At 35.6% G+C, this 26597-nt stretch overlaps 1 protein-coding gene across 3 annotated transcripts in view; it reads right to left on the bottom strand.

Moving 5' to 3' along the window:
- The window catches only part of LOC110446740 (nuclear hormone receptor HR96-like), a 291811-nt gene that overhangs the window by 243831 nt on the left and 21383 nt on the right, over nucleotides 1–26597 (bottom strand). The window contains exon 2 of one of the 3 annotated variants that reach the window (XM_021492033.1): nucleotides 26258–26368. Coding sequence is in view for 1 of the 3 variants with exons in the window: in XM_021492031.1 (XP_021347706.1) it covers nucleotides 20981–20999 (19 nt within the window). In the remaining 2 variants the exon portion in view is untranslated. Of the gene's footprint in view, nucleotides 1–20980; nucleotides 21024–26257; nucleotides 26369–26597 lie in introns of those variants that run through there. The other 2 variants (XM_021492039.1, XM_021492031.1) reach the window with 2 other exon arrangements.

Genomic DNA, 26597 nt, shown 5'->3' with positions numbered 1-26597 from the left:
TCCCCCTCCCACTCCCATCTCCATCTCTTCTCCTTTCTCTTGACATTACTCAGACCTCCCCACCATCCTCTCGTTACTCCATCCTCCTCCCCCAGTTCTAACACTCTTTCTTTCTCTTTCTCTGACCCACAACTTTATTCTGACAGCCTTTTTACCCGTTTATTTTCCTTTCCATTACTCTTTATCTAATAAAAAGCACATACACACTGATCACACACTTTCAACAAGCCATATTAGATCTTAAACCTGCACTGAATGAAATAACAGACAGGAAAAATGAACATATCTCAAATTAAAATCTCAAGTCTATCCCCAGACATCCATGTTGGTAGGTCGTCAACATGCGATATTGCTGATGATGTGGAAATCCTAGAAATCCCGCAAGAATACGCTTCAATTATGTGTGTTCGATGAGGTGGATCATCCCTTTGAAGTTGCGTCGCGCGCCAACGGCTTGTGTTCCACAGGAAAAGTGCCGTGTGTGCACGATCGTATCGACGGTAGTGGAACGCTTTACGAAACAAGAAAGTGCAGTTGTATGAATGTTTTATATCGGCAGACAGGGTGGCGACAGACAGGAATCATTGGACCAATTAAAACAAGTGTTATAAAACAGCCAACAGCTTGTGTTGTTGCCACACTCGACTGAGCACACTGTTACAATCGGGAGAGTCCATGTAGGTGGCTGACAAAATCACATACAGGAAAAACTCTGGCGGGACAAAAAAAACAACGATGGTATCATGGCTTCCATAAAGATCAAACCGTCCCAACATGAACGAACGCTATAGGTAAACAAATCATCAAAATGGCCCCCGGTATCATGTGGATTGGCGTCTGCAGAGAGCTATCATCTTGGGACCATCAACGTAGACGACATTATGCAGACCAATTTAACAAGCTCATAATGCATTCTTAGATAATTTTCCAAGAAATTTATCTAACATGTACAGGCCAACATCAATACAATTAGATATGTATCAAATTCAGGTTCTGGAAATATTGTAAATTCAACTCTTTTTTTTATCAATTAACTGATAATTGATAAAAAAAAACTATACTTGAAATCAAATTATAGCAGTTTACTTTTCTTAATTATATCTTCAACAACAGAAGTGTTTAAAAGATCTTTACAATATTATCTCAATAATTTTGTCATTAACTCTTGAAGTACTGATTCGTATTTTAATGTCAATCGATCGGTGCCACATATTTATAATTTGTACAGATGTAGCTTGCCTGAAATTATATTTGGAATCTATTGCACCAAATGGTCTCTCAATGATGATCTCAGGAGGTGTCTTGTCGATCGTGAATAACCTTTGAACCAATAAAAACACTTTCTTTAATCTCCGTTTTCGACAGGTACATTCACAATTAAACAATGTGGAAACATTTTCAATCACACTCTGAAATTTCTAACAATGTTCAGATTTAACTTTCCTGCTAAATTTAACTAATACCTTCAAATATACATGCTAATTTTTCTCCACAATTTTGACAGTAATCACATTTTAACTATATATACCTCCAATATATTATTCACTTGAAATTCTATTCACCTGTCAACTTTTATTTATAACATTCAAGACTGCATTCATTTGAACTAATTCCCATCACAAATTTTAACAATGTCTTAATCAACTTCCCCAAAAATTAAATTAAATTCTCTTTTTCTTTCTAAATATTAACAACATTTAGAAAAAAATTAACTCCAATAATTGAACAGGATTCTAAATCCTTCTCCAAACTTTTAATAATATTTACACAAATTTTCCTCCAAAACTTAAACAATATGAACAATTTATTTATCCTTACCCTTTCATTTACCAATTGTTTTTGAAAATAATGCCCCTCCTATATTGTAACAATATATATTCACATTCTTTTCCAACTCTTATATTCAAACACTATCTGCCTGACCCTGCATCTTCAACTTCAGAGATAGAATTAGGAAATGTGTATGTACTTTACCAAATAATTACCCTATAAAATGTTATCTCGAACCTTTTTACTATCTAGTGAAAGTACATATCCATTTGCTGTTTCACATTGATCAGTCCGTATTTCCAACAGTGAAATCATGCTTGTCACGTTTAATTCCATCTTCTTATCTTAAACATCAACTTCTACTTTGCTGAATATGTCAAAAGTTGTATCTTACCCAGAATTCCTTGTACTTCCTGTTTAAAGTATTGTGATTGGACTATGTCACATGATTAACACACTTTATTTATTTGATTATATATATATCGACCAGCTTTTCAATATACATGTACCGCATGTCATGAGTTTTATTTTACCCAGAATTCCTTATGCTGTTTGTATATCACTGCTATAGTCTTTGCTCTCCCCAGACTCGCGCTCAAGACTTCCTGTGCGAGCTAGAGTCTGCATTGTCAGATTCCTATTTATTTTTATAACCAGTAGAGGGCGTTAAACAACCTGTGTAGATGAAGGATGATCGTGTACAGAGCAAGTCGCAGGCAATATATAGCAGTGTTTGATTCAAAAGAACCTATTAAAAGATGTAAACATATGACATATATGACCTTGAAAGTCGAAGAAGGACATTAAGCTGAACAGACTATATTTATAGCCTTGCATCCCAGCATGCTTCTGGCCAAATATCATTACCATGAACCTTTAGGTTATTCAGAAATTGTCTAAATATTTCAACATATTTGACTCCTGTGACCTTGAAAATGGATGCATGAAGGTCCTTCATTTGAACAAACTTGGTAGCCCTTCATGCCAGCATGCTACTGGCCAAATATCATCATCCTACGCCTTTTGGTTACTGAGAAGTTGTTTAAAGTAAAATGAAGACGCCACACAGACCTTCGGGCAGGTGAGCTAAAAAACCAGGAAGATTTCAAGCACATGTCTTTTGACAACTATGAACTATGATTATGTTGTTTGGACATCATTTTTGAATGCATTACTATTTGAAAGCAAGGCAGTGATTGGATGAAATATACCTTTAGGCCTATTATTTTGTTAGGTTCTTTACATAATACTGTACATGAATATTATCATTAGTTCTTTTGTTTTAAGTTGGGATCTGGATCAGGAAAAATTATTGATAGCATATAGGACTAAAGAACATGTATTTCAGATATTTGGGGATCCCTGCAATTTTTTTCATTATTATTCCACTTTTTTATTTTTGCTACAAGCTGATATGGGAAGAGTGTCATTGCCACAACAGTATATACTAAACCAGAACATTTTGGGGTGCAAACCAAATTGTCCTTGCTAAGAATTTGCCTGTACATCTTATTTGATATGAAGTTATATGGTGAAGCCTGATCCCCATCCTTCATTTCTGACACAGCATACGTCAAATATGATTAACCAATATATATGAAGACAAATAGTACTGTTCTATCGAGTTCTACGATCACTTTTGCTTCCTCTGATATTTGTTAAAATACACTGCATTACAATTCAACTGTAAACATTATTCCTCGCATTTTTGAATGCATTATTATTTGAAAGCAAGGCAGTGATTGGATGAAATATTACTTTAGGCCTATTATTTTGTTAGGTTCTTTACATAATACTGTACATGAATATTATCATTAGTTCTTTTGTTTTAAGTTGGGATCTGAGCAGGAATAATTATTGATAGCATGTAGGACTCAAGAACATGTATTTCAGATATTTGGGGATCCCTGCAATTTTTTTCATTATTATTCCACTTTTTTTATTTAGCTGATATGGGAAGAGTGTCATTGACACAACAGTATATACTAAACCAGAACATTTTGGGGTACAAACCAAATTGTCCTTGCTAAGAATTTGCCTGTGCTTCTTATTTGACATGAAGTTATATGGTGAAGCCTGACCCCCATCCTTCAGTATGTATATGGCCATTTCTGACACAGCATACGTCAAATATGATTAACAAATATATATAAAGACAAATAGTACTGTTCTGTCGAGTTCTACAATCACTTTTGCTTCCTCTGATATTTGTTAAAATACACTGCATTACAACTGTAGACATTATTCCTCGCACTGCACTTATTGACCAAATACTGCCGGAGAAATACATTTGCCTTGACCCCTAGATAATTTGTCCTTGTCAACGATAGACAATTACTCGTAAGGTGAGTAAGTACAAGGAGGACATCCACAAGCTTCAGACTCGTGGAAGATGTTAACCAACAGATGTGTTTTTCAGCAACACCACCTGAAAAACACAATTTATTTTCTAATCCAATATTCTGCAAGTCTTGGTCCATCTTGAGGAGACTCTTTCGCGGCGATTCATTTAACAATTATTCCTTCCAAAATAGTGAAACACTTTCACACCACTATCTGCAACTAATTGTTTTTCTTCATAGATCAGCTACGAGTTTGAAAAGTGGAATTCCGAATCTGTGTGGTTCTATCCAAACTTTTAATTGGGGGGCCTGAAAAATGAATGGCCTCAGTCTCCTCAATCAGTTGAAAATTTACTTTCTTTACCATTTCAAAATAGATTTTCTGTCATCTAGGATGATTTGCCACAAAAAAATATACTCTGAATGATTGACGAAGACCTTGAAATTTGTACCCAATAAACCTTACTCGCCAAAAAATAACCTCCAGTTGACAGTCTATAATGTTCAAACCAACTTTTCATACATATATGTCTTTTCTCAATAATTTATAGTCTTTATGAAACAATATTTTTGTATCTTTAAAAAGACTAGAAAACATGTGTAAGACCTGAATGCCCCCTTGTTAAGTCGGTACACTGAAAACAGTGAATGTGTTGAGGTAATTGCAATGGTTTACCTAAAGATAGAAACGGTGACCTTGGCAGTGACCTTGATGTTGTCCTTTGGGGTTGAACTTGGGATCCTGTAATATTGGCTGTAGTTTAATTTTTGCTTTTTTCAACCTCAGTAATGAGGGGGGATTTACCATTACAGAGAACAATGGTAAACACCATATGTACATGTATTGAATTGTGGAGGGCATAATAACAATGGTGGAATATGGATTCTACTGGCAGAGGGTGAAAGTTTGACTGGGACAGTAATACGTTACAATCTTTGTACAAACTTTGATGAAAATCTGTTCAAAAATGAAGTTGGGAGAATCCTGAGAAACAAAATAACAATGGCTTCCCGGTTGACCTATAAATAGTAAGTGACCTTGAAACTGATCTTGGGACTCCGAAATACAAACTTATCCTACATATTCTCATACTTGACCTTTGTATGAAATGTTATAAAAAATTGTTAAAAAATAAAGTTGTAGTCATGATAGGACAAACAGAATATGCCCCCCGTCCCCTCCCGCCCCCTCCCACCCCCAACCACTTTCAAGAGGTTGCATAAAAAAATATCCATCTCCATACGATTCTAACTGATGTTAAGGATATAATACCAAAACAAAACAAAATCTTCAAAATGTTACTATGATTTATTACAACCCAACCTCACACTAAGGTCATACACTATCAAATAGTATAAAAGGATGGTTCAGTGGTTTACATGTCAATTAAAGGCAAAAGTATCTAAAATGGTCATCAAGACACTAACCAATATCCCCTCGCATTACATTCACTACCCCAACGTCCTTAAATGTCCTTAGCTGTTGATAGGACATTAAATCCGGAACAACCGACCCCCGACCCCCGACCCCCACCTTAAGAGGGTCTATTTGGAATAATGAAATAAAGCAGTAATTATCTTAAACAAATTAGGGTCACATTACATTAAATGATACTGATTTAATGTAGAGGAGAATATGCATTCACATTAGATAATTACCACAAGGGCCACAACTCGTTTAACAGGACAACAAGACAGTTACACATGCTCAGCATCATAAAACAGGCGACATGTTTACTAGTTAGTTACATTGATTTTAATCTTGGTCTATTAGTGTTTGGAATCGTTTCAAAATTCATGATCGATCGTCACTCTTTTTCAAACGATCAATGATTGATCATTGATGGATGGTAGAATGAAAGGGAAATAAAAAGACAAGCGCTCACTAAATATGGTAAAATGTGAAGATCTTTTTAAAAACCAAGCTGCAAGTTTAAATGTTGTTTGTGGTAAAAGCTAAGAGTAAATTTGTTTTTTAATTGATCTTCATGTCTGCTCTGAATCTCAAAGCTCTTGAAACTTTTCATATAACAGTCAAACCAATTGATCAATCATAAAATTTCATGATCAATTCGTCAAAGTCGGAGATAAAATTACTAATCATTGATTAAACTGATAAAAGGAAACAACCCTTTGTACTATAGGAGTAAAAAAGACCAGTAAACGAATAGTCCTATATTTTATCTTTGCAATTTTTCCTGTTTTCTTTTTCATCCAAATTCCAAAAGAACCCACAAATTACCACAAGATTTCCTGCAGGTGATGCTGTCGACGGCACAAGACCCCCACATATGCGGGTTCCTTACACAATCCTGCAGATATTGGTACCTTTTATACAGTCTGGCAGACTGGAATGACAAAATCAACTAAATGGTAAAATGTCTCGACCATAAATAGCCATGGATTAACAGATCTAGTGATCAAGAAACCACCAATGAACTTGAATTGCAACATTCAATAACCTCAATTTATACATCCCGAAGAAAATGACCGAGGAAACTGCCAATCTTACAGTCTTCAAACATGACACATTCTCTAACTATGGTGTGCTTCATTGTCTAAAGCCTAAAGAAATAGCCTTAAGGACACTCCCACTGAGCCATTCTTTGTGAGACAATATAACTATGGCAGAACTCAATGTCTCTTCCCTCAAGGAAATGTACAACGACACTAGCCACTGAGCCAATCTTTTAAGAGAACATGACAATGTTCAATAACTTCTATACTTTGCCTTGATGTCTCCATTATCCTCAAGGAAATGACCTAGGAAGTTGCCGATGATTGTCACCTTTGCAGAGACGAGATTGTTCTATATATAATATGACGACAAAATGCTTATTACCCTGGGTTTGAGAGATATATCCGACTCGAATACCTCGTGTTAAAGGAGCGGGGTTGGTGGTCTTCCCTCTAGGGTACATATGAAAGGTATTCATTAATGAAGCGGTTTACATGGCCCTTAACCATGTGAAAAGTGTGCATAAGCACGCTACACAATCCAATCTGTCTCGTCGTAATTAGGGCCGTGAAGCGCTTACCTGGAACCAGGTATACCTGAGCTAGGAGCGCTGACAGAGACGCAAGTCTACCTGTGCTATATTCATACCTGAGAAGTCAGGTATACTTCCTGAAATGTAACAGGTGTATCTACCTCTATTGTAAAGTTGACGGGTGATGAATGAATGCTATATATATAAATACTTACAATACCCGCTACGATAACATCCAAGCCGATATCAGGCTATATACCCTGGGTGTCACCACGATATTGATCCTCACTTCACCATATACATTAACTTGCACAACAGATCCAATTCACTTCGCTCTTTCCTATAACGGCGTCAGATCCATAAAATCGGTTAGTTTACTTTTTAAAGCATATTGATTTTAAAGGCTTCATTTAACCCCATAATACATTTCCCAATCTAATAAACCACGTCTTTATTTCACTAGAAATCTGGATGTTGCAAGAACTACTTTGACCGAAAAATGAACTGCTTAAATGAACATTTATTTGTCAACAATGATCGTATAAATCTTACGATTATAACTGGTTACTGATCAGACTGTTGAAGTCTTGTATAGGCTACGTATTGGGACAATTGCCGAATATTGATCCTGGTAAATTGGTCTGACGGGACAACAACGGGACCAGAAAATTACAGGAATCCGATCTTGTAACGGTCCCACTCCTCGCTCGTTCTACAGCGAGATGTCTTTAAAATGTAGTGATGGATCTACAACAGCAGACAATGTGAAGGTAATGATGAATGGAAACACTTGCAAATATGTTTTTTCACTCGATTTAAAACGATCCAAAATTTCCTGAGAGATTAAAATAGCTATTTGAACACTGAATATCTCGCTGTTTTTTCCCCAGATGCTTGATAAGTGAAATGAATGAATAACCCCAATACCAAACAATGGGTATTTAATCTTTCGTCATATTAATCAATATGTCTAACAAATACACTCTGCATTGTAAAAATTCAAAAGTTTCATTTTTAAAGACATTAGCGACTGACATTTGTATTAGTTCAAGTACATATTTATTTAGGAGGAAAATGAATTTAGACAACTACAAAAGCCATTGGGGAAAAATCAAAATTGAAAAATTTGTCAAAGGTGGTTTCAAAACAATGAATATATATCTCAGTAGATGATCTTGAGAGATTTTTTCCAGCTGTTCAAAAAAATCAATTTCAAAAGAAAATTACGTCAAAGTCATCTGTTTAAACCCATTACATCATTCAATGATACACATATGTACAACGAAGTAAGTAACTTAAGACAAAATCAGGATAAATTGAGGCGGTTTTTGGTGGGTTTTTTTAGAATCTCCAGCTGTTGTTTGAAGAATACATCCATAATATTTCGTAATTTCATAGTTATATTCATAAAATATTTTCATTCATAATAAATCTATTTTTTTTGTGATTTTCAGCAAAAAAAATCAATTATCAACATCTTGAAACAAAAGTATTTCTGAACATTACAAAATTAAAATTACACTATCTACAGGGCTAAACGTACGAAAATCTACCTACTGTGTTTCCCCGAATTCCATTATGTCCTGGCTCCGTAACAGATCGATCAGTTGACCTTTGACTCGTTAATTTAGTTCTTTAATTACCTTGATCTTTCACCTTAATTAAGTTTAACTCTTAAGCAATTTAAAACTAGTGTTGGGCGTCTTCATTTTCGTTTTCCCTGCATTCGCCGACAAGACCAAGACATTTAAATTGAATCTCCGTCTTGACAAGAGTCACTAAGTATATTTCTTCTAGGAATTCTCTCGCAAAGTTGAAACAGCTTTAGGATAAAAGATATTCGTTAAACATGCTAATGATAATGAATATGTTTGAGAATTTTTCAGAAAGGATTTTGCCATTATGGTTTGTCGTCTACAATGTTATGCATGCTTTTAAATGACCCCTGGAATACCAAAACTCATATATCAAATAGTCTGTTAGGTTTCAATTGATCCAATGGATGTCGGAAAGAAAAAAAATGTCAAGAGAGAATTTTTCAAAGATTAGACTTAATTCTGATCCCTAAGAAATATTGATTTCAAACGTCTTTAAAATTCTGGCAAATTCTAGATTAACCATTAAAAAAAAATATCTTTTAATTAAAGTATTTATCTTCTTGAAGTTTTTGCTGGTAAAATAAATGAAACCTGTGATGTTTTTTCAAGTTTTTTTAAGATCAATTTCATTTTGATGCTGAGTAAATGACTTAGAAATGGAGCAGATAGCTCTTAAGAACGTTGTTCTATTTTTGCTGCTATGTTGCCGAGATAGAAAATCTAAAAGTACATGTTTAACGAAATTGGTGTCGTCGCTCAGTACTGTACATATCTACGGAAGGAATACTGTCTTCAAGGAGAAATTGAATATTTCAAGATTTCACCTTTAGCTAGCTAATTAATTTTATGACAAACAATAGAAAAAAGCATGGCTACCGATTGATTTTGAAATAACTGTCCAAATATATAATGCTACAATAGTACTGCCTTACTCATCTCTGAAATAGCATCGGGTGCTAAAATAGTACTCGGCCTTACTCATCTCTGAAATAGCATCGGATGCTAAAATAGTACTCGGCCTTACTCTTCTCTGAAATAGCATCGGATGCTAAATAGTACTGCCTGACTCATCTCTGAAATAGCATTAGGTGCTAAATAGTACTGCCTTACTCATCTCTGAAATAGCATTAGGTCTTAAATAGTACTGCCTTACTCATCTCTGAAATAGCATCGGGTGCTAAATATAGTACTGCCTTACTCATCTCTGAAATAACATTAGGTGCTAAATAGTACTCGGCCTTACTCATCTCTGAAATAGCATTAGGTCTTAAATAGTACTGCCTTACTCATCTCTGAAATAGCATTAGGTGCTAAAATAGTACTGCCTTACTCATCTCTGAAATAGCATTAGATGCTAAATAGTACTCGGCCTTATTCATCTCTGAAATAGCATTAGGTGCTAAATAGTACTGCCTTACTCATCTCTGAAATAGCATTAGGTGATAAATAGTACTCGGCCTAACTCATCTCTGAAATAGCATCGGGTGCTAAAATAGTACTCTGCCTTATTCATCTCCGAAACAGCATTAGGTGCTGAATAGTACTGCCTTACTCATCTCTGAAATAGCATTAGATGCTAAATAGTACTCGGACTTATTCATCTCTGAAATAGCATTAGGTGCTAAATGGTACTGCCTTACTCATCTCTGAAATAGCATTAGATGCTAAATAGTACTCGGCCTTATTCATCTCTGAAATAGCATTAGGTGCTAAATGGTACTGCCTTACTCATCTCTGAAATAGCATTAGGTGATAAATAGTACTCGGCCTAACTCATCTCTGAAATAGCATCGGGTGCTAAAATAGTACTCTGCCTTATTCATCTCCGAAACAGCATTAGGTGCTGAATAGTACTGCCTTACTAATCTCTGAAATAGCATTAGGTGCTAAATAATACTCGGCCTTACTCATCTCTGAAATAGCATCTGATGCTAAAATAGTACTCGGCCTTACTCTTCTCTGAAATAGCATTAGGTGCTAAATAGTACTCGGCCTAACTCATCTCTGAAATAGCATCGGGTGCTAAAATAGTACTCTGCCTTATTCATCTCTGAAACAGCATTAGGTGCTGAATAGTACTGCCTTACTCATCTCTGAAATAGCATTAGGTGCTAAATAGTACTGCCTTACTCATCTCTGAAATAGCATTAGGTGCTAAATAGTACTCGGCCTTACTCATCTCTGAAATAGCATTAGGTGCTAAATAGTACTCGGCCTAACTCATCTCTGAAATAGCATCGGGTGCTAAAATAGTACTCAGCCTTACTCATCTCTGAAATAGCATTAGGTGCTAAATAGTATTGCCTTACTCATCTCTGAAATAGCATTAGGTGCTAAATAGTACTCGGCCTTACTCATCTCTGAAATAGCATTAGGTGCTAAATAGTACTCGGCCTAACTCATCTCTGAAATAGCATCGGGTGCTAAAATAGTACTCAGCCTTACTCATCTCTGAAATAGCATTAGGTGCTAAATAGTATTGCCTTACTCATCTCTGAAATAGCATTAGGTGCTAAATAGTACTCGGCCTTACTCATCTCTGAAATAGCATTAGGTGCTAAATAGTACTCGGCCTTACTCATCTCTGAAATAGCATTAGGTGCTAAATAGTACTCGGCCTTACTCATCTCTGAAATAGCATTAGGTGCTAAATAGTACTCGGCCTAACTCATCTCTGAAATAGCATCGGGTGCTAAAATAGTACTCAGCCTTACTCATCTCTGAAATGGCATTAGGTGCTAAATAGTATTGCCTTACTCATCTCTGAAATAGCATTAGGTGCTAAATAGTACTCGGCCTTACTCATCTCTGAAATAGTATTAGGTGATAAATAGTACTCGGCCTTACTCATCTCTGAAATAGCATTAGGTGCTAAAATAGTACTGCATGACTCATCTCTGAAATAGCATTAGGTGCTAAATAGTACTGCCTTACTCATCTCTGAAATCTTATTTCAACAAACAAACAATTTTGATGCATAATACAAACTGATATTGAAAAGAAGAAAGTGGTTGTAATGTACCCTTATAGATAGCTGAATGCTTAAGCAAACTTAAAGGCTAAGTTCAAAAGAAAATTGTTTCTTAATATGCCTAACAAAATGTCTGTTTTCATCAAACATATCTAAGTTAATTACGATGCCTTCCCTACAATTCCGATCACCTTAAATAAACACTGTATTGATTTCAGCATCACAATATTAATTTCGGTCAGTATTTTCCCATATTCTGATGTCATGTATAACCAAAAATTGAACCTTGCTCTGATGTTATCACTGATGGTCAGTATACTTTTAGTAGCTCATTATCGATAATAATCGAATCGGCACTATAGACAATCAAATCGGCACTATAGACAATCAAATCGGCACTATAGACAATCGAATCGGCACTATAGAAAACCGCAGCAGGCCTGCGTTTATGACTGGCATTTGAACACTGCATTAGATATTCAAATTATAGCATGATCAATTTGAGTTTTTTTGGGATCATTGGGTTAAGGAGGTACATGTACCATTAATGAAAAAGACAAAACTCAGAAATCATCATGGACCATAGTATAGCCATCAGATTCATTCAATGCCTGTACAGATATAGTCAGATTCATTCAATGCCTGTACAGATATGGTCAGATTCATTCAATGCCTGTACAGATATGGTCAGATTCATTCAATGCCTGTACAGATATGGTCAGATTCATTCAATGCCTGTACAGATATGGTCAGATTCATTCAATGCCTGTACAGATATAGTCAGATTCATTCAATGCCTGTACAGATATAGTCAGATTCATTCAATGCCTGTACAGATATAGTCAGATTCATTCAATGCCTGTACAGATATAGTCAGATTCATTCAATGCCTGTACAGATATAGTCAGATTCATTCAATGCCTGTACAGATATAGTCAGATTCATTCAATGCCTGTACAGATATAGTCAGATTCATTCAATGCCTGTACAGATATAGTCAGATTCATTCAATGCCTGTACAGATATAGTCAGATTCATTCAATGCCTGTACAGATATAGTCAGATTCATTCAATGCCTGTACAGATATAGTCAGATTCATTCAATGCCTGTACAGATATAGTCAGATTCATTCAATGCCTGTACAGATATAGTCAGATTCATTCAATGCCTGTACAGATATAGTCAGATTCATTCAATGCCTGTACAGATATAGTCAGATTCATTCAATGCCTGTACAGATATAGTCAGATTCATTCAATGCCTGTACAGATATAGTCAGATTCATTCAATGCCTGTACAGATATAGTCAGATTCATTCAATGCCCATACAGATATAGTCAGATTCATTCAATGCCTATACAGATATAGTCAGATTCATTCAATGCCTATACAGATATAGTCAGATTCATTCAATGTCTGTACAGATATAGTCAGATTCATTCAATGCCCGTACAGATATAGTCAGATTCATTCAATGCCCATACAGATATAGTCAGATTCATTCAATGCCTGTACAGATTCATTCAATGTCTGTACAGATATAGTCATATTCATTCAATGCCCGTACAGATATGGTCAGATTCATTCAATGCCTGTACAGATATGGCAGATATGGTCAGATTCATTCAATGCCTGAACAGATATGGTCAGATTCATTCAATGCCTGTACAGATTCATTCAATGTCTGTACAGATATGGTCAGATTCATTCAATGCCTGTACAGATATGGTCAGATTCATTCAATGCCTGTACAGATATAGTCAGATTCATTCAATGTCTGTACAAATATAGTCAGATTCATTCAATGCCTGTACAGATTTTGTGCTCGGGCCGACTTTTTTGTTCTCGCGATAAATTAATCAGCAAATCTTATTTTATCAATGATTTAGAAAAACACTGAAGAGAGTTAAAGCTGAATACTGCAGTTTTCAATGTTTACATTTGACTTTTGTTATTGTCTGATATGATTTTAGCAAGTTACAAGAAATTTGGGTTTGAGCATGAGAATGGTTTCATGAATACAGGCCCTGCTAGGAGTTGGTAAACATTTTTCTAGTGGGACAATCTTTTCATTATGACATCAAGTTACAATGCTTTCCGATGTTATCTTCAATTGATCATGGGTTTGGTATTGGAACTGACTTTCAACTTAAATCAATGATCTTTAACATCACTTTAATTTAGAATCAATAATATTTTGATCAATGTATTGCAATTCAAAATCCACATCCTTTTATATATTGTCAAAATTATGTATGTAATCACCAGAAAAGTGTGTTTCATTATTCCACTGAAGTTCAATTCCTGCATTCCGATGATCGTAGTTTTGGTTGGCTTGCGTTGTCAACGTTTCAAACCAATGAATTAAATGAATATTTCACAATCTGTGTGTAATCTTCGTACAAATGTATCGCAGATATCAGTACAATCCCCCATACCCGACCCAGCAAATCAATAGCAGATGTTGTTGGTCAATATTACGCAATCATCGTCAGTAAAGTGTGTATGCTATCGCATGTCCAAGAGCTGATGTTGAGCTTCCTTGGTGCAATCAATACTTTTGCTGATTTTTCGGACGATGTTTTGAGTAGACTATCACAATGATTGTGGGTTGGAATGATATGCCACACGTTTATTGCACTTTATCATGATATGTAAAATAGGGTTACAGCTTGTTTTGTGAAATATCACGAAGCAACGCTGTTCTCTAGCTGGCTCAATTTGGAATTTGTCATCAGTTGGAACACCATTTCAGAGAGAAATACACTAAATGTATTGGCGAAACTTTGGTTTTTTTATGAAAGAAAGGTTTGTATTTTATATGAACTCTATTAGGACAACTAGGTAACGTCAGCAACAAAAGTAGAGACACAATGAACTATTCTTTTATTAATCCTTTTTTCTCAAAGTCTTTTTAATTTCGTCATAAAAGATTTTAGTTTCTTGGTTTTAGAATAAGGTATCATGTGAGAATGACTTTTATTAGATTTGTAAATGTCCACAAGAAAAACTGAGAAAGCTATTGGACGGTCTTCCAAGGAGATTGTATGCTTATCAGAAAGTCAACCGAAGGAACTTTGGCCCAAATTGTCCAGGTCAGACATGTACTATATAAGTAAGTCTACAACTAGGGTCACAAACAGGACATCGCACCACTGATAACTTCACATTTGTCCTCACATACAATATACAACTTTCATGAACACACCATTACACTGAAAGATTATCAATTTTGAACAAGATTTTCTAGCTTTGACATATATACGATTAAGACTACCTTGCCTGAACCCTTCACTTCTGGAACTGAAGAGGTTTTCAAATTTTATGAAACTTAAATGACCCAATTGTTAATAATGTAGAGTTCATACATGTCCCTTGTATTATTATGAAACCTTTGACACATTTCTGACATAATTGTGTGTCATTTGTTGACATTTGACCCCAGTAAGTCAATATTAACCTCACCCCTCAATATTGACAAGTGTCAAAATCGTCTCCATGGAAATTTTTGCTGAATGAAAAATGTTAAATAAAAATCCCGAAACATTTTTTTAAAGCCTTTCTGATGTATGAAATTAAATGTTAGAAATGATAACAGTTTCATTCTAATTACATTTGTTTCATTACTTTTTTTAATTATTGTGGTTTAATTATTGTGGTTCAAGAGCAAGGTCGAAAAATGTGCATACGTGGCAACAGTGGAAAGACATCAGACAGAGGAAATTGGGACGGTTTCAAACATGAGCTTACAGCTGGTATATGGGACAAAGAGTTCCACACGTTTTCCCAAATCCAAGAATCTGCAACCTTTGTTTCTTAATGAAATCAACTTCCTGTTAGCTCATCAAGGATTGCTTGAGAATCAACTGACCTTGAGTAAAGGTCAAACATCAGTCGATGCAGGGGTTGCAGAAATTTAATCTATGCTCTGGCTACCGTTACATCATTTCAAGCATAGTGAAATATGACATTCAATCTCTTGGTTGACTGGTATTTGAGATTTATTCTCAAAATACTCAAACATTAAGTTCAAGGCATGACACTTAGCAACTATTAGCTACTTGATTGATTAAATAAAATTGTATGTTTATTCTCAAAATCAAACTTGAAGGTTTGACAAGCAAGTAGGCTTCATGGTACCCTAAAATAGGATCGACAAGCAGTGAAATATGTCAACCTTTTCATCGAATGAAACTTGTTAATGCACCAAATATTTTCAAAATCCATGTAAAGTCAGTCAAAGCAGAAAAAGAACAAAAGAAAGAAAAAAAGATTTCAATATAAATATTTATAGTCTCATAGCCAGCTCCGTCTGTGTTGATATGACAACACACAGTCTAATGTAGGTAGGCATGCCGTTCATCCATAATTCCAAACCCGTACACAAAACCGATCTCAATCGAATACTAACCAGCCAATCAAAACAAATGTCTTCTTTTCAAAAGAACAACTTAACATGCAATTTCAACATATGTCATTGATGTGACAGCTGTATTTCCCAAAAGCCAAAAAGATCCTGAGTAAGCTTGTATTGAAAGTCTGTCTAGTTATCTAAACAGACACCTAAATCTTATAGGAATATATATATAGATGTTTCACTGACAAGTCATTTTTCATTTTTCTAAAGTTAAGGCACCTGTGATTTTCAATCATCGAAAATATTGTATCATCTTCTGAAGGTCATTAATAATCACATCAGTTTAAAAACAAGAGGCCCAATGGGCCTGAATCGCTCACCTGGTATAAATCTCACACTTTAAATCTTAAAAGTGATCTAAAATAAAGCTACAGGCAAAATATCAGTATTTATGATTAAAATTCATTCAAAAGAAACCTGTTATTTTTTTTTAAAACATTTCACCCCTGTGATTGAAACTCGAACAAAGCCATTATGTTGAACAAAGTTTATAGCCTTTCATCTCTTGCAACTTGCTAAGTATCAACATCCTGGGACCCATAGTTATTCAGAAGAGGTTGTTTAAAGATTTTAAACAAATTTGACCCCTGTGACCTTGAATATGGGTGATGGTCATGAATTTGAACAAGCTTTGTAGCCCTTCATCTCAGCATGCAACTGGCCAAATATCATCACCCTGTGCATTTTGGTTATTCAGAAGAAGTTGTTTAAAGTTTTTAACATATTTGACCCCTGTGACCTTGAATATGGGTGATGGTCATGAATTTGAACAAACTTTGTAACCCTTCATCTCAGCATGGAACTGGCCAAATATCATCACCCTGTGCATTTTGGTTATTCAGAAGTTGTTTATTTTTTTTTACATATTTGACCCATGTGACCTTGAACAAGAGGCCCAATGGGCCTGCATCGCTCACCTGGTATTAATCTCACACTTGTAATCTTAAAAGTGGACTATAATACAGCTACAGGCAGAATATCAGTGCTTGATTCATAAGAACCTATTAAAAGATTTAAACATATGACGCCTGTGACCTTGAATGTCGTACAAGGACATCAGGTTGAGAGTGGATCAAGGTCATTCATATGAACAAACTTGGTAGTCCTTCATCCCAGCATGCTACAGGCCTAATTTCAGTACCCTGGGCCTTTTGGTTTAATATTTGGAAGTTGTTTGAAGATTTTAAAATATTTGACCCCTGTGACCTTGAAAATTGGTCAAGGTCATTTCTTTTAACAAATTTGCTAGCCCTTTATTGAAGCATGCTACAGGCGCAATATCAGTACCCTGGGCATTTTGTTTATTGAGAAGAAGTCGTTTTAAGATTTTACAACATTTGACCCCTTTGACCTTGAAAGTTGGTCAAGGTCATTCATTTGAACAAACTTGGTAGTCCTTCATCCCAGCATGCTACAGGTCCAATATGAGTACCCTGGGACTTTTGGTTATTGGGAAAAAGTTGTTTGAAGATTTTAAGACATCTGACCCTAGTGACCTTGAAAGTGGGTCAAGGTCATTCATTTGAACATACTTTGTAGCCCTTCGTCTCAGCATGCTACTAGCCAAATATCATCACCCTGGGCATTTTGGTTATTCAGAAGAAGTTGTTTCAAGTTTTTAACATATTTGACCCTGTGACCTTGAATAAGGGTGAAGGTCATTCATTTGAACAAACTTTGAATCCCTTCATCTAAGTATGCTACTGGCCAAATATCATCACCCTGGGCATTTTGTTTATTGAGAAGAAGTTATTTAAAGGGTTTTTTAAGACAATTGACCCCTGTGACCTTGAATATAATTGAAGGTCATTCATTTGAACAAACTTGGTAGCCCTTCTCCCAAGCATGCTACTGGCCAAATATCATCTCCCGAGGCGTTTTGGTTATCGAGAAGAAGATGTTTGAAGTTTTTAACATATTTGACCCCTGTGACCTTAAAAATGGGCGAAGGTCATTAATTTTAACACACTTTGTAGCCCTTCATCCCAGTTTGCTTCTGGACAAATATCTACACCCTAGGCCTTTCGGTTATTAAGAAGATGTCGATTAAAGTAAAATATTGACGACCAACGACGGATGCCGCGCCATGGCATTAGCTCACTTGGCACTTTGTGCCAGGTGAGCTAAAAATAAAATACCGGGTAATCTCATTTTTACAATATTTGTTTAACTTCATAACACTTACTGATGTTAAACGTCTTGAAATTTAATTGAATTTGTTAAACAGAAAAGAGAGGAAATTGAGTTAAAGTAAAAACAGGAAAAAAGGGGCTAAAATGGCCATCAAAAAGGCTAAGAGTATTCATTAATGAAACTGTTTCATGTCTGCCTTAAAGCTATAATTGTAAACTCAAAGTTATCGGAAGTAAAATTCAGATTGTATCACTGCTATATAGTGTCACCACACTGAAATGTCACATCTTGTACACTCAAAAAATAGTGTCACCACTATGAAATGTCACATCTAGTACACTCAGACTGTTATATAGCGTCACAACACTGCAATGTCTCATCTAGTTCATTCAGACTGTTTTATAGTGTCACCACACTGAAGTGTCACATCTAGTACACTCAGACTGTTATATAGTGTCACAACACTGAAATGTCACATCTAGTACACCCAGACTGTTTTATAGTGTCCCCACAATGAAATGTCACATCTAATACACCCAGACTGTTTTATAGTGTCACCGCACTGAAATGTCACATCTAGTACACTCAGACTGTTTTATAGTGTCCCCACACTGAAATGTCACATCTAATACACCCAGACTGTTTTATAGTGTCACCGCACTGAAATGTCACATCTAGTACGCTCAGACTGTTTTATACTGTCACCACACTGAAATGTCACATCTAGTACACTCAGACTGTTTTATAGTGTCACCACAATGAAATGTCACATCTATTACACTCAGATTGTTTTATAATGTCACCACACTGAAATGTTTCATCTAGTACACTCAGACTGTTTTATACTGTCACCACACTGGTATGTCACATCTAGTACACTCAGACTGTTTTATAGTGTTATCGCACTGAAATGTTTCATCTAGTACACTCAGACTCTAATTAATATCCGTAAATATGCACAAATCACATTGGTTGGCAAACTTAGCATGAGTCGGATGTGCACAATATCTACAGCAATTATCACACGAAAACCAAAGAGTGCCCGAGATGGGTGAAAAGACAGAGGAACACAAACATTGTTATCAAGTTTGAAGGAATTTGGCTAATATTAGGCGAAAACTGCAGATAATGACGTTTTTTGTTAATCAAGTGGATATAACTATGCCAAATGGAGTCCCATTAAAGTGGTTGTCAAACTTGGCCGAGCCCTTAATGCGTTGAACTTTGTTACGAAGTTTGCAGACAATCGGATAATATTTGGGAGAGTAAATGAACAGAAACGGCAGATAATGACGTTTTTCGTTATTCAATGGTCCATAATTCCGCCAAATAAAGTCCGCTGAAAGTGATCATTGAACTTGGTCAAGCCCTTAAGGCAATTATTACCAAGTTTGAAGAAAATCGGTTAACATTTGTTGCAGAAGTTGCACGGAAACGGCAGATATGTTTTTTTGTTATTCAATGGGCCATATAACTATATACAGACAGACCCAAATTAATATCCCAGTTTCGGTGAAAGCGGGGGGTAATAACTTGTTTCTTAATTGCTGTAAAATAAATAAAGTTTACATTCATTATAGTGATAATGACAATTTACCTTCACTATCATTGAAAGGAATCATCTCTGACCTACAGTTGTCTTCATCATATGTTATAAGACCCAAGATGTTACAACAAAAATAAAAGGCACAAAGGACCTGACTTCTAAGCTTTACAAAATTATTTCCATCCCGTCAAGTTCTTCTAGGAGCTAGCTACGAAGATGCTACAATAAAAGTAAAAAGCACAAAAGACCTGACTTCCTTGGCATGGTAAAATTATTTCCATCCCGTCAAGTTCTTCTAGGTGTCAGCTACGAAAAGCTGTTCATTCAAATCAATGGTATACTGCAGACACCTCCCTTCTACTGCTCCTGTTAATTTTTTTCTACTCAAAGATCATAGTATATTTTTGGTTTGTATCACATTGAAATTAACTCTAATGGCTTAAGCTTGACCTTGAAATATCATGTCGTTTATGTTATGAGGAGAACTACAAAATCTCGTCTCTTTATTGACGTTGCTGTCTCACAAACCTGCCACAGATTATCAAGCTTTCATTGATTGGTCCAGCTACCACTAATCTTGTCTCAATATCAAGCTTTGTTAAAATCCAATCACTTTAATCTGGTGGTATCACTGATAAGATTTTCTCTATAAAATTGTGTCCCAGTAACCTGTTGTTTCAAAATGCAGCCACTTTTGCTGGGAATGAAGATGGCTGAATTATCGAGGCTCCACAGTACAATTCATTGCAAGTTATATGTATTATTTTGTAGGATCACGATTTAAATGTGTTCGTAAGATTATGACTTACATTTATAATGATTTGTTTGATTACAATTTACATGTAATGTGATTCATAAGATTATGAATGTATGGTGATTTCTATGATTACGATTTACGATTTACATGCATGATTCGTTTGATTACGATTTACATGTATTGTGATTCGTTTGTGATTAGTATGATAAAGATTTACAAGCACTATGATTTGAATTCCTTTCTATCTGTTATATGTTGAGAATTATCATCAGCCTGCCTAACACAATGTAAATCCTAACCCATCAACACACTGACAGGTATGACATATTACCCACCATTAAAATGACCTGCTTACAAAAACCAAATCTAAGCGATTAATTAATCAATGATAAGTTCAATATAATCCACAGCAGCAGAAAACATGCTAAACATTGAATCACGCAGTCATATCATACCTGATGTTGAATATTCCATTTTCGTTTTTCTTTCTTCAGTTGGATTTTTTTGCGGATGAAAAAAATATATTTAAATTTCACAGTTACTTCCCTTTGTTATGTTTACTCCATTACCCAATGAATCAACTACATGTAGTCACCGTTTGGGTTTATCAGACAGTACTTTATACACAGAGGATTATATTTATACTGGAGCTGGGCTGGTAGTATATGTGATATATATATACTGTACATGTGCCATCCAGCTTTTATTTCTATTTACACTGCGATCACCCAGATACACTAAAGCACCTTCAGCTGAGGAACAGAGGTATGCACAATAGTTACTCCGCTAAAACAATAGGTACAAAACAATTCGGACACCAATCCAACAGCACAGCTCATCGGGAAACCCTTATCTGATGTCAAAGGAGACTTTGATAGTGCCGAGTAGTTTCGTATACACACCGAACATCAGCTGGCTACTTTCTCAAAAGCCAAGATAACAATCACAATGTTTATGTACTATATAATATGCACTGTATGATATACCGAGATCTGAGACAAACTCAACATTTGAGGTCTTGAGGGGGTGAATATCGGAGAGAGAGTGTACTCTTATTAAACCATTATTATAAAGACAACAAAGAAGCATCTTCATAACCGGAAGTACACCAGGCTTCTAACATTATATAACTTCCATCTCAAAAACAGCCACCCAATCAGTTAGAATTTCAGCACTGTTTGCCAATAAAAATACTGACTACGCGTACGCAAATCAGAAATTAAAAATATATCTATATCTTTGTAATCTTACAGCCAATTAAAATTAGGAACAGACTGTTTTCGAGAGGTATAGCTTGTTACAGGCAGAGGTAACGAAATAGAAAGTCAATAGAAGAGCAGCTGGTCTTAAACAAACAGGTCAGCTGAATATATTCTTAACAAACAAAAAAGTTCTAACTTGAGTCGGGTTTTTTAAAAGTCACATCAAAATCAATTAAAATTCAACTAGAAAATGCAAATTAGTGACCTTTTTTGGCAAATTTCTAAAAACAGCAATGGTGACCTTGAGCTTAATTACTTTTGTTCATGTACTCTAGTAAAACCACTCCAAGAATTCTCATACATGGCCATTGTATAAATTAGTTTCATCAAAATCTGTGCTTGAGTGATGAAACTGAATTTCTGATAATAGTAAATAAAGTGACCTTAGCCTTGACCTTTAAATCCTGAGAAAAAATCTCATTCAAGAAACTGGTTATCTTTTATTTGTCCAACAGGACGAGCTGGATCGACATCAGTTAAACGCTAATGCTATCTCTCCATAAAATAAATGAGAAGTTGGGGGGTGGGGGGGATGTTCAGCAGAAATTTGTGAAATATTTCTTGTAAGTCAAGGTTCTGATATTTATTTTAAATAAAACAAAATTTGACATCTATCAACAAAGATTTGACCTGCTTTGACTTTTTTTTTAACAATTCAAACTTGTTTCCCTTGCTGCTATTGGTGTTTACTGCTGTTTATCCAGGACTTAATTCTCAAACTGTAGATGAATTTCCAATAAAAGTCTAAACCCGTGTAATAGAAAATGACTTTGTGTAAGTATCTTTTAAGCTTTATTACTTGTCACTACAGAAACACTTATCAGTTGTCGGACTGGCGTTAATCTCCACTACATTTCACTTGTGTGTAGTCTGGTGTTAGACTTGCACAAGTCCTCATCTTCATTATGATCCATACTTGGCCAACATTTGCAGACAATATACACATCAATTACTTTTACAACTGTTACACAAATACATTGACTGTCAATTGACTTAGCATCAGTGTCTCGTTAAATTGACCAAATTTGCATTATTTTTAAATATATGACTGAATGATACACCGATAACAAAACTATCTGAATGGTAAGTCCCCATTTTGCAGTGAGTATAGACACATAATTCAGTTATGTGGTCAGTTTTACACTAAATTCAGTTTCCATGATTCGACCAGATAGTGAACAATGTCATATACCTCAGTGTAAGGCACTTAACAAAATGGCTAAGGTTGGTGATGGTTAGGTTTGTTTGTGTTTACGCCCTTATAACAGCTATGGTCATTTAAGGACGTGCCAGCTAGGTTTTGGTGGTGGAAGAAAGCCAGAGTTCCCAGGGATAAACCAACGACCTACGGTCAGTACCTGGCGACTGCCCAATGTAGGTCTCGAACCAGCGACCCAGTGGTGGAGGGCTAGTGGTCACGCAGATTGTCAGACGCCTTAACCACTTGGCCACCGCAGCCCCCTTGGTGATTGTAACTTGATGACAATCATGGTGATACCTAATACCTGTCTGGTGTCAGCTAGATATGGAAATGTGGAATCACACTTTTTTTATTTTTTCATTGTTTCTGCTTCATTTAAACGGAAACTTATTTGCTTTCCTCTATAAAGTTTTATAACCTCCTTTTTTCAGCAGCTCTGCGCTCTCTGTCCGCCGTGTTATTTTTTCTTTCTCGTACACACGCATATATGTTATGTGCTGAGCTATACTCATGAGAGGTACCTTCAGAAGGGTTGCATCCTCAAAGTTACTCTTTGATTGCTTCCAAGTATTATTCAATTGTTTGTAGACAATTTCGAAAAGTGTAAATAAGTGAAAATGTGTAAGTTCTGTGGCATGTTTTTAAACAGTGATTTTTAGTTTGTTCGTTAGAAAATGTCCGTTACTTCCTTAACGGCCTAGTATCTGTCATATTGGGCCCGACAACAAAACTAACGGGACACATAACTAAAACACCAGAAGGAAACTGAAAGGTCAAGGGTTAAAAACTGCATACACAAGTACATCGCAAATTTTGTGGTATAAAATAAACCAATTTCATGTAGTTAACGAAATTTTTGACAATACCTGTTAATTGTATTGAACAATGTTTTCAAATTAGGCACATCATATGAATTTCTCAAATCTGCCTAAAATCGGCACATTCGGTCAGCATGTCAGACAGTCATACATTTGTCAAATGAATGAATGGCAAAAGTGCTGATCCTCTTACCGTTTCGGCAGAGCTGTTTATGATTTGTTTTGGGATTGATGGCATCATTTGACATAAACAGTGCTGAACTAATGCCGAGTTGTTTCTGAATAGGTTAACAACACAGTTTCTACAAAAGTCGTATTACGATTAAGATTTGAATGTATATTTCAAAATGGCGAATGGCTCCGCATATTAACACCTGTCGTTTCGGAATGAACAAGGAATTACATTAAATTAGACTCCAAGGTATTTTACTATCAGATTAATGAGCAAGAAGCCATTATGTAGCTAAGTCAAATTTTGCAGGTGTGCATGGTAAACTTTAAACCTAAAAGTGCCATTTCTATAAAGACAGGTACAACCAAGTTATTTGGCATTAAAAAATTGATATTACAAAAGCACTATCGTGGTTTAAAAGAGCCTTTAATCAAGAACCTAATGCTATGTCATATCCCAAAATAATCGTTCACAAACTCCGGACATCATCTTATGTCTTTGTGACCCTGCGAGCACTCCCAGGCACTGATAATTAGTAATCTTTTGATATTTCCACCATTCCTTACGTTAAAATTTTAACCCCATTATCTGATACTTTACGGCATTAAGTGAATTTTTTTCATCCACAGATACGGAAACTATATTATTGATTATCTGAACATTTGTCACAGTAATTGGATGTGGAGCTGTATAACCACTAATTGTTTCAGCTACTAAACAAAATACCTTATTTTGTGAGAGACACATATAATTATGATCAGCTCTCAAAGACTAAATACCAGGGCGAAGTACTGGAACAGTTGTATATCTTTCAATTTCAATTTTCCACACATGAGATTGACACGTTTTCTGAGGAGATGTTTTCACTGATGAATGATCCAACCAATCAAGATTCTCTTTCCTACTATTATTATTTTCCGACATTATAAAGTGAGAAAGAAAAAAGAAATAGCAATGTTCATTGATGATTTTTGTTAAAAAAAATTAACTTTAAAGCATTCTCCATGGGTTTTAACATGTACCTGTCACAAAGTCATGAACACTCAACTCACCAATGAACAAATTATTTGAATAATACCTGGAAATGTATGTTAAATTTTGAAATACTGAGCCACGATGGTGTCTATTTGAAACACAACCAAGATGACTCCATTACCTCAAAACAACAAGATGATGACGTCATTGCCTAAAAACCACAAGATGACGTCATTGCCTAACACCATAAGATGACGTCATTACCTAACACCACAAGATCATGCCATTACCTAAACACCACAAGATGACGTCATTTCCTAACACCACACGACCATGTCATTCCCTAAACACCACAAGATGACGTCATTACCTAACACCACAAGATCATGTCATTACCTTAATATCACAAGATGATGTCATTACCTAAGACCACACGACCATGTCATTACCTAAACACCCCAAGATGACGTCATTACCTTACACCGCACGACCATGTCATTACCTAAACACCAAACGATGACGTCATTACCTAACACCACAAGACCATGTCATTACCTAAACAACAAAAGATGATGTCACTACCTTACACCTCACGACCATGTCATTACCTAAACACCACAGGATGACGTCATTACCTTACACCACACGACCATGTCATTACCTAAACCCCACAAGATGACGTCATTACCTAACACCACACGACCATGTCATTATCTAAACAACAAAAGATGATGTCATTACCTAACACCACACGACCATGTCATTACCTAAACAACAAAAGATGATGTCATTACCTAACACCACACGACCATGTCATTACCTAAACACCAAAAGATGACGTCATTACCTAACACCACAAGACCATGTCATTACCTAAACAACAAAAGATGATGTCACTACCTTACACCTCACGACCATGTCATTACCTAAACACCACAAGATGACGTCATTACCTAACACCACACGACCATGTCATTACCTAAACACCACAAGATGACGTCATTACCTAACACCACACGACCATGTCATTACCTAAACACCACAAGATGACGTCATTACCTAACACCACACGACCATGTCATTACCTAAACACCAAAAGATGACGTCATTACCTAACACCACAAGATCATGTCATGACGTCATGATGTCACAATGAAGTGTCAAGAAACGGTGCCTAATTTTTTAATGATTCTTGGGTTTCTGATATTTTCCATTCGACGCAAAAAAAGGTATGACACGAAAAAATAACCTCTGTTCTTTGTAACATTAGGTCCTTATATCTGTACATAGCATAACATATTTACCTTGTTCAATGCGAGAAAACAGCTGGTTTGTAAAACACTATTGGGCTCTGTATTTCCTGTTTCAATTTTTACAAGAAGGCGTTATAATGTCTGCACATCATTGGCTGTTTCCTCCAAATCATGAAATAAAAATGTTACCCCTTTTTTCATTCAACCATGTCAGTCCAATTATTTCTTCATGATATAATCAAACCATGAAATCAATATGTTACATTAAGCTTTATAAACATCACCTTTTTTTTAAAGGAAATTGTTGTTGTATTTTGTTAAGTAAGGACAGATAGATATCAACATATTTTTATAGCATCCCATTTTAATTTATAACAGTTTGATGTAATCT

Source organism: Mizuhopecten yessoensis, unplaced genomic scaffold, assembly GCF_002113885.1.
Source record: "Mizuhopecten yessoensis strain PY_sf001 unplaced genomic scaffold, ASM211388v2 scaffold2977, whole genome shotgun sequence".
Taxonomy (NCBI): Eukaryota; Metazoa; Mollusca; class Bivalvia; order Pectinida; family Pectinidae; genus Mizuhopecten; species Mizuhopecten yessoensis.
Note: the sequence above shows the minus strand (reverse complement) of the source record. Positions and strands in the feature narration are given on the sequence as shown.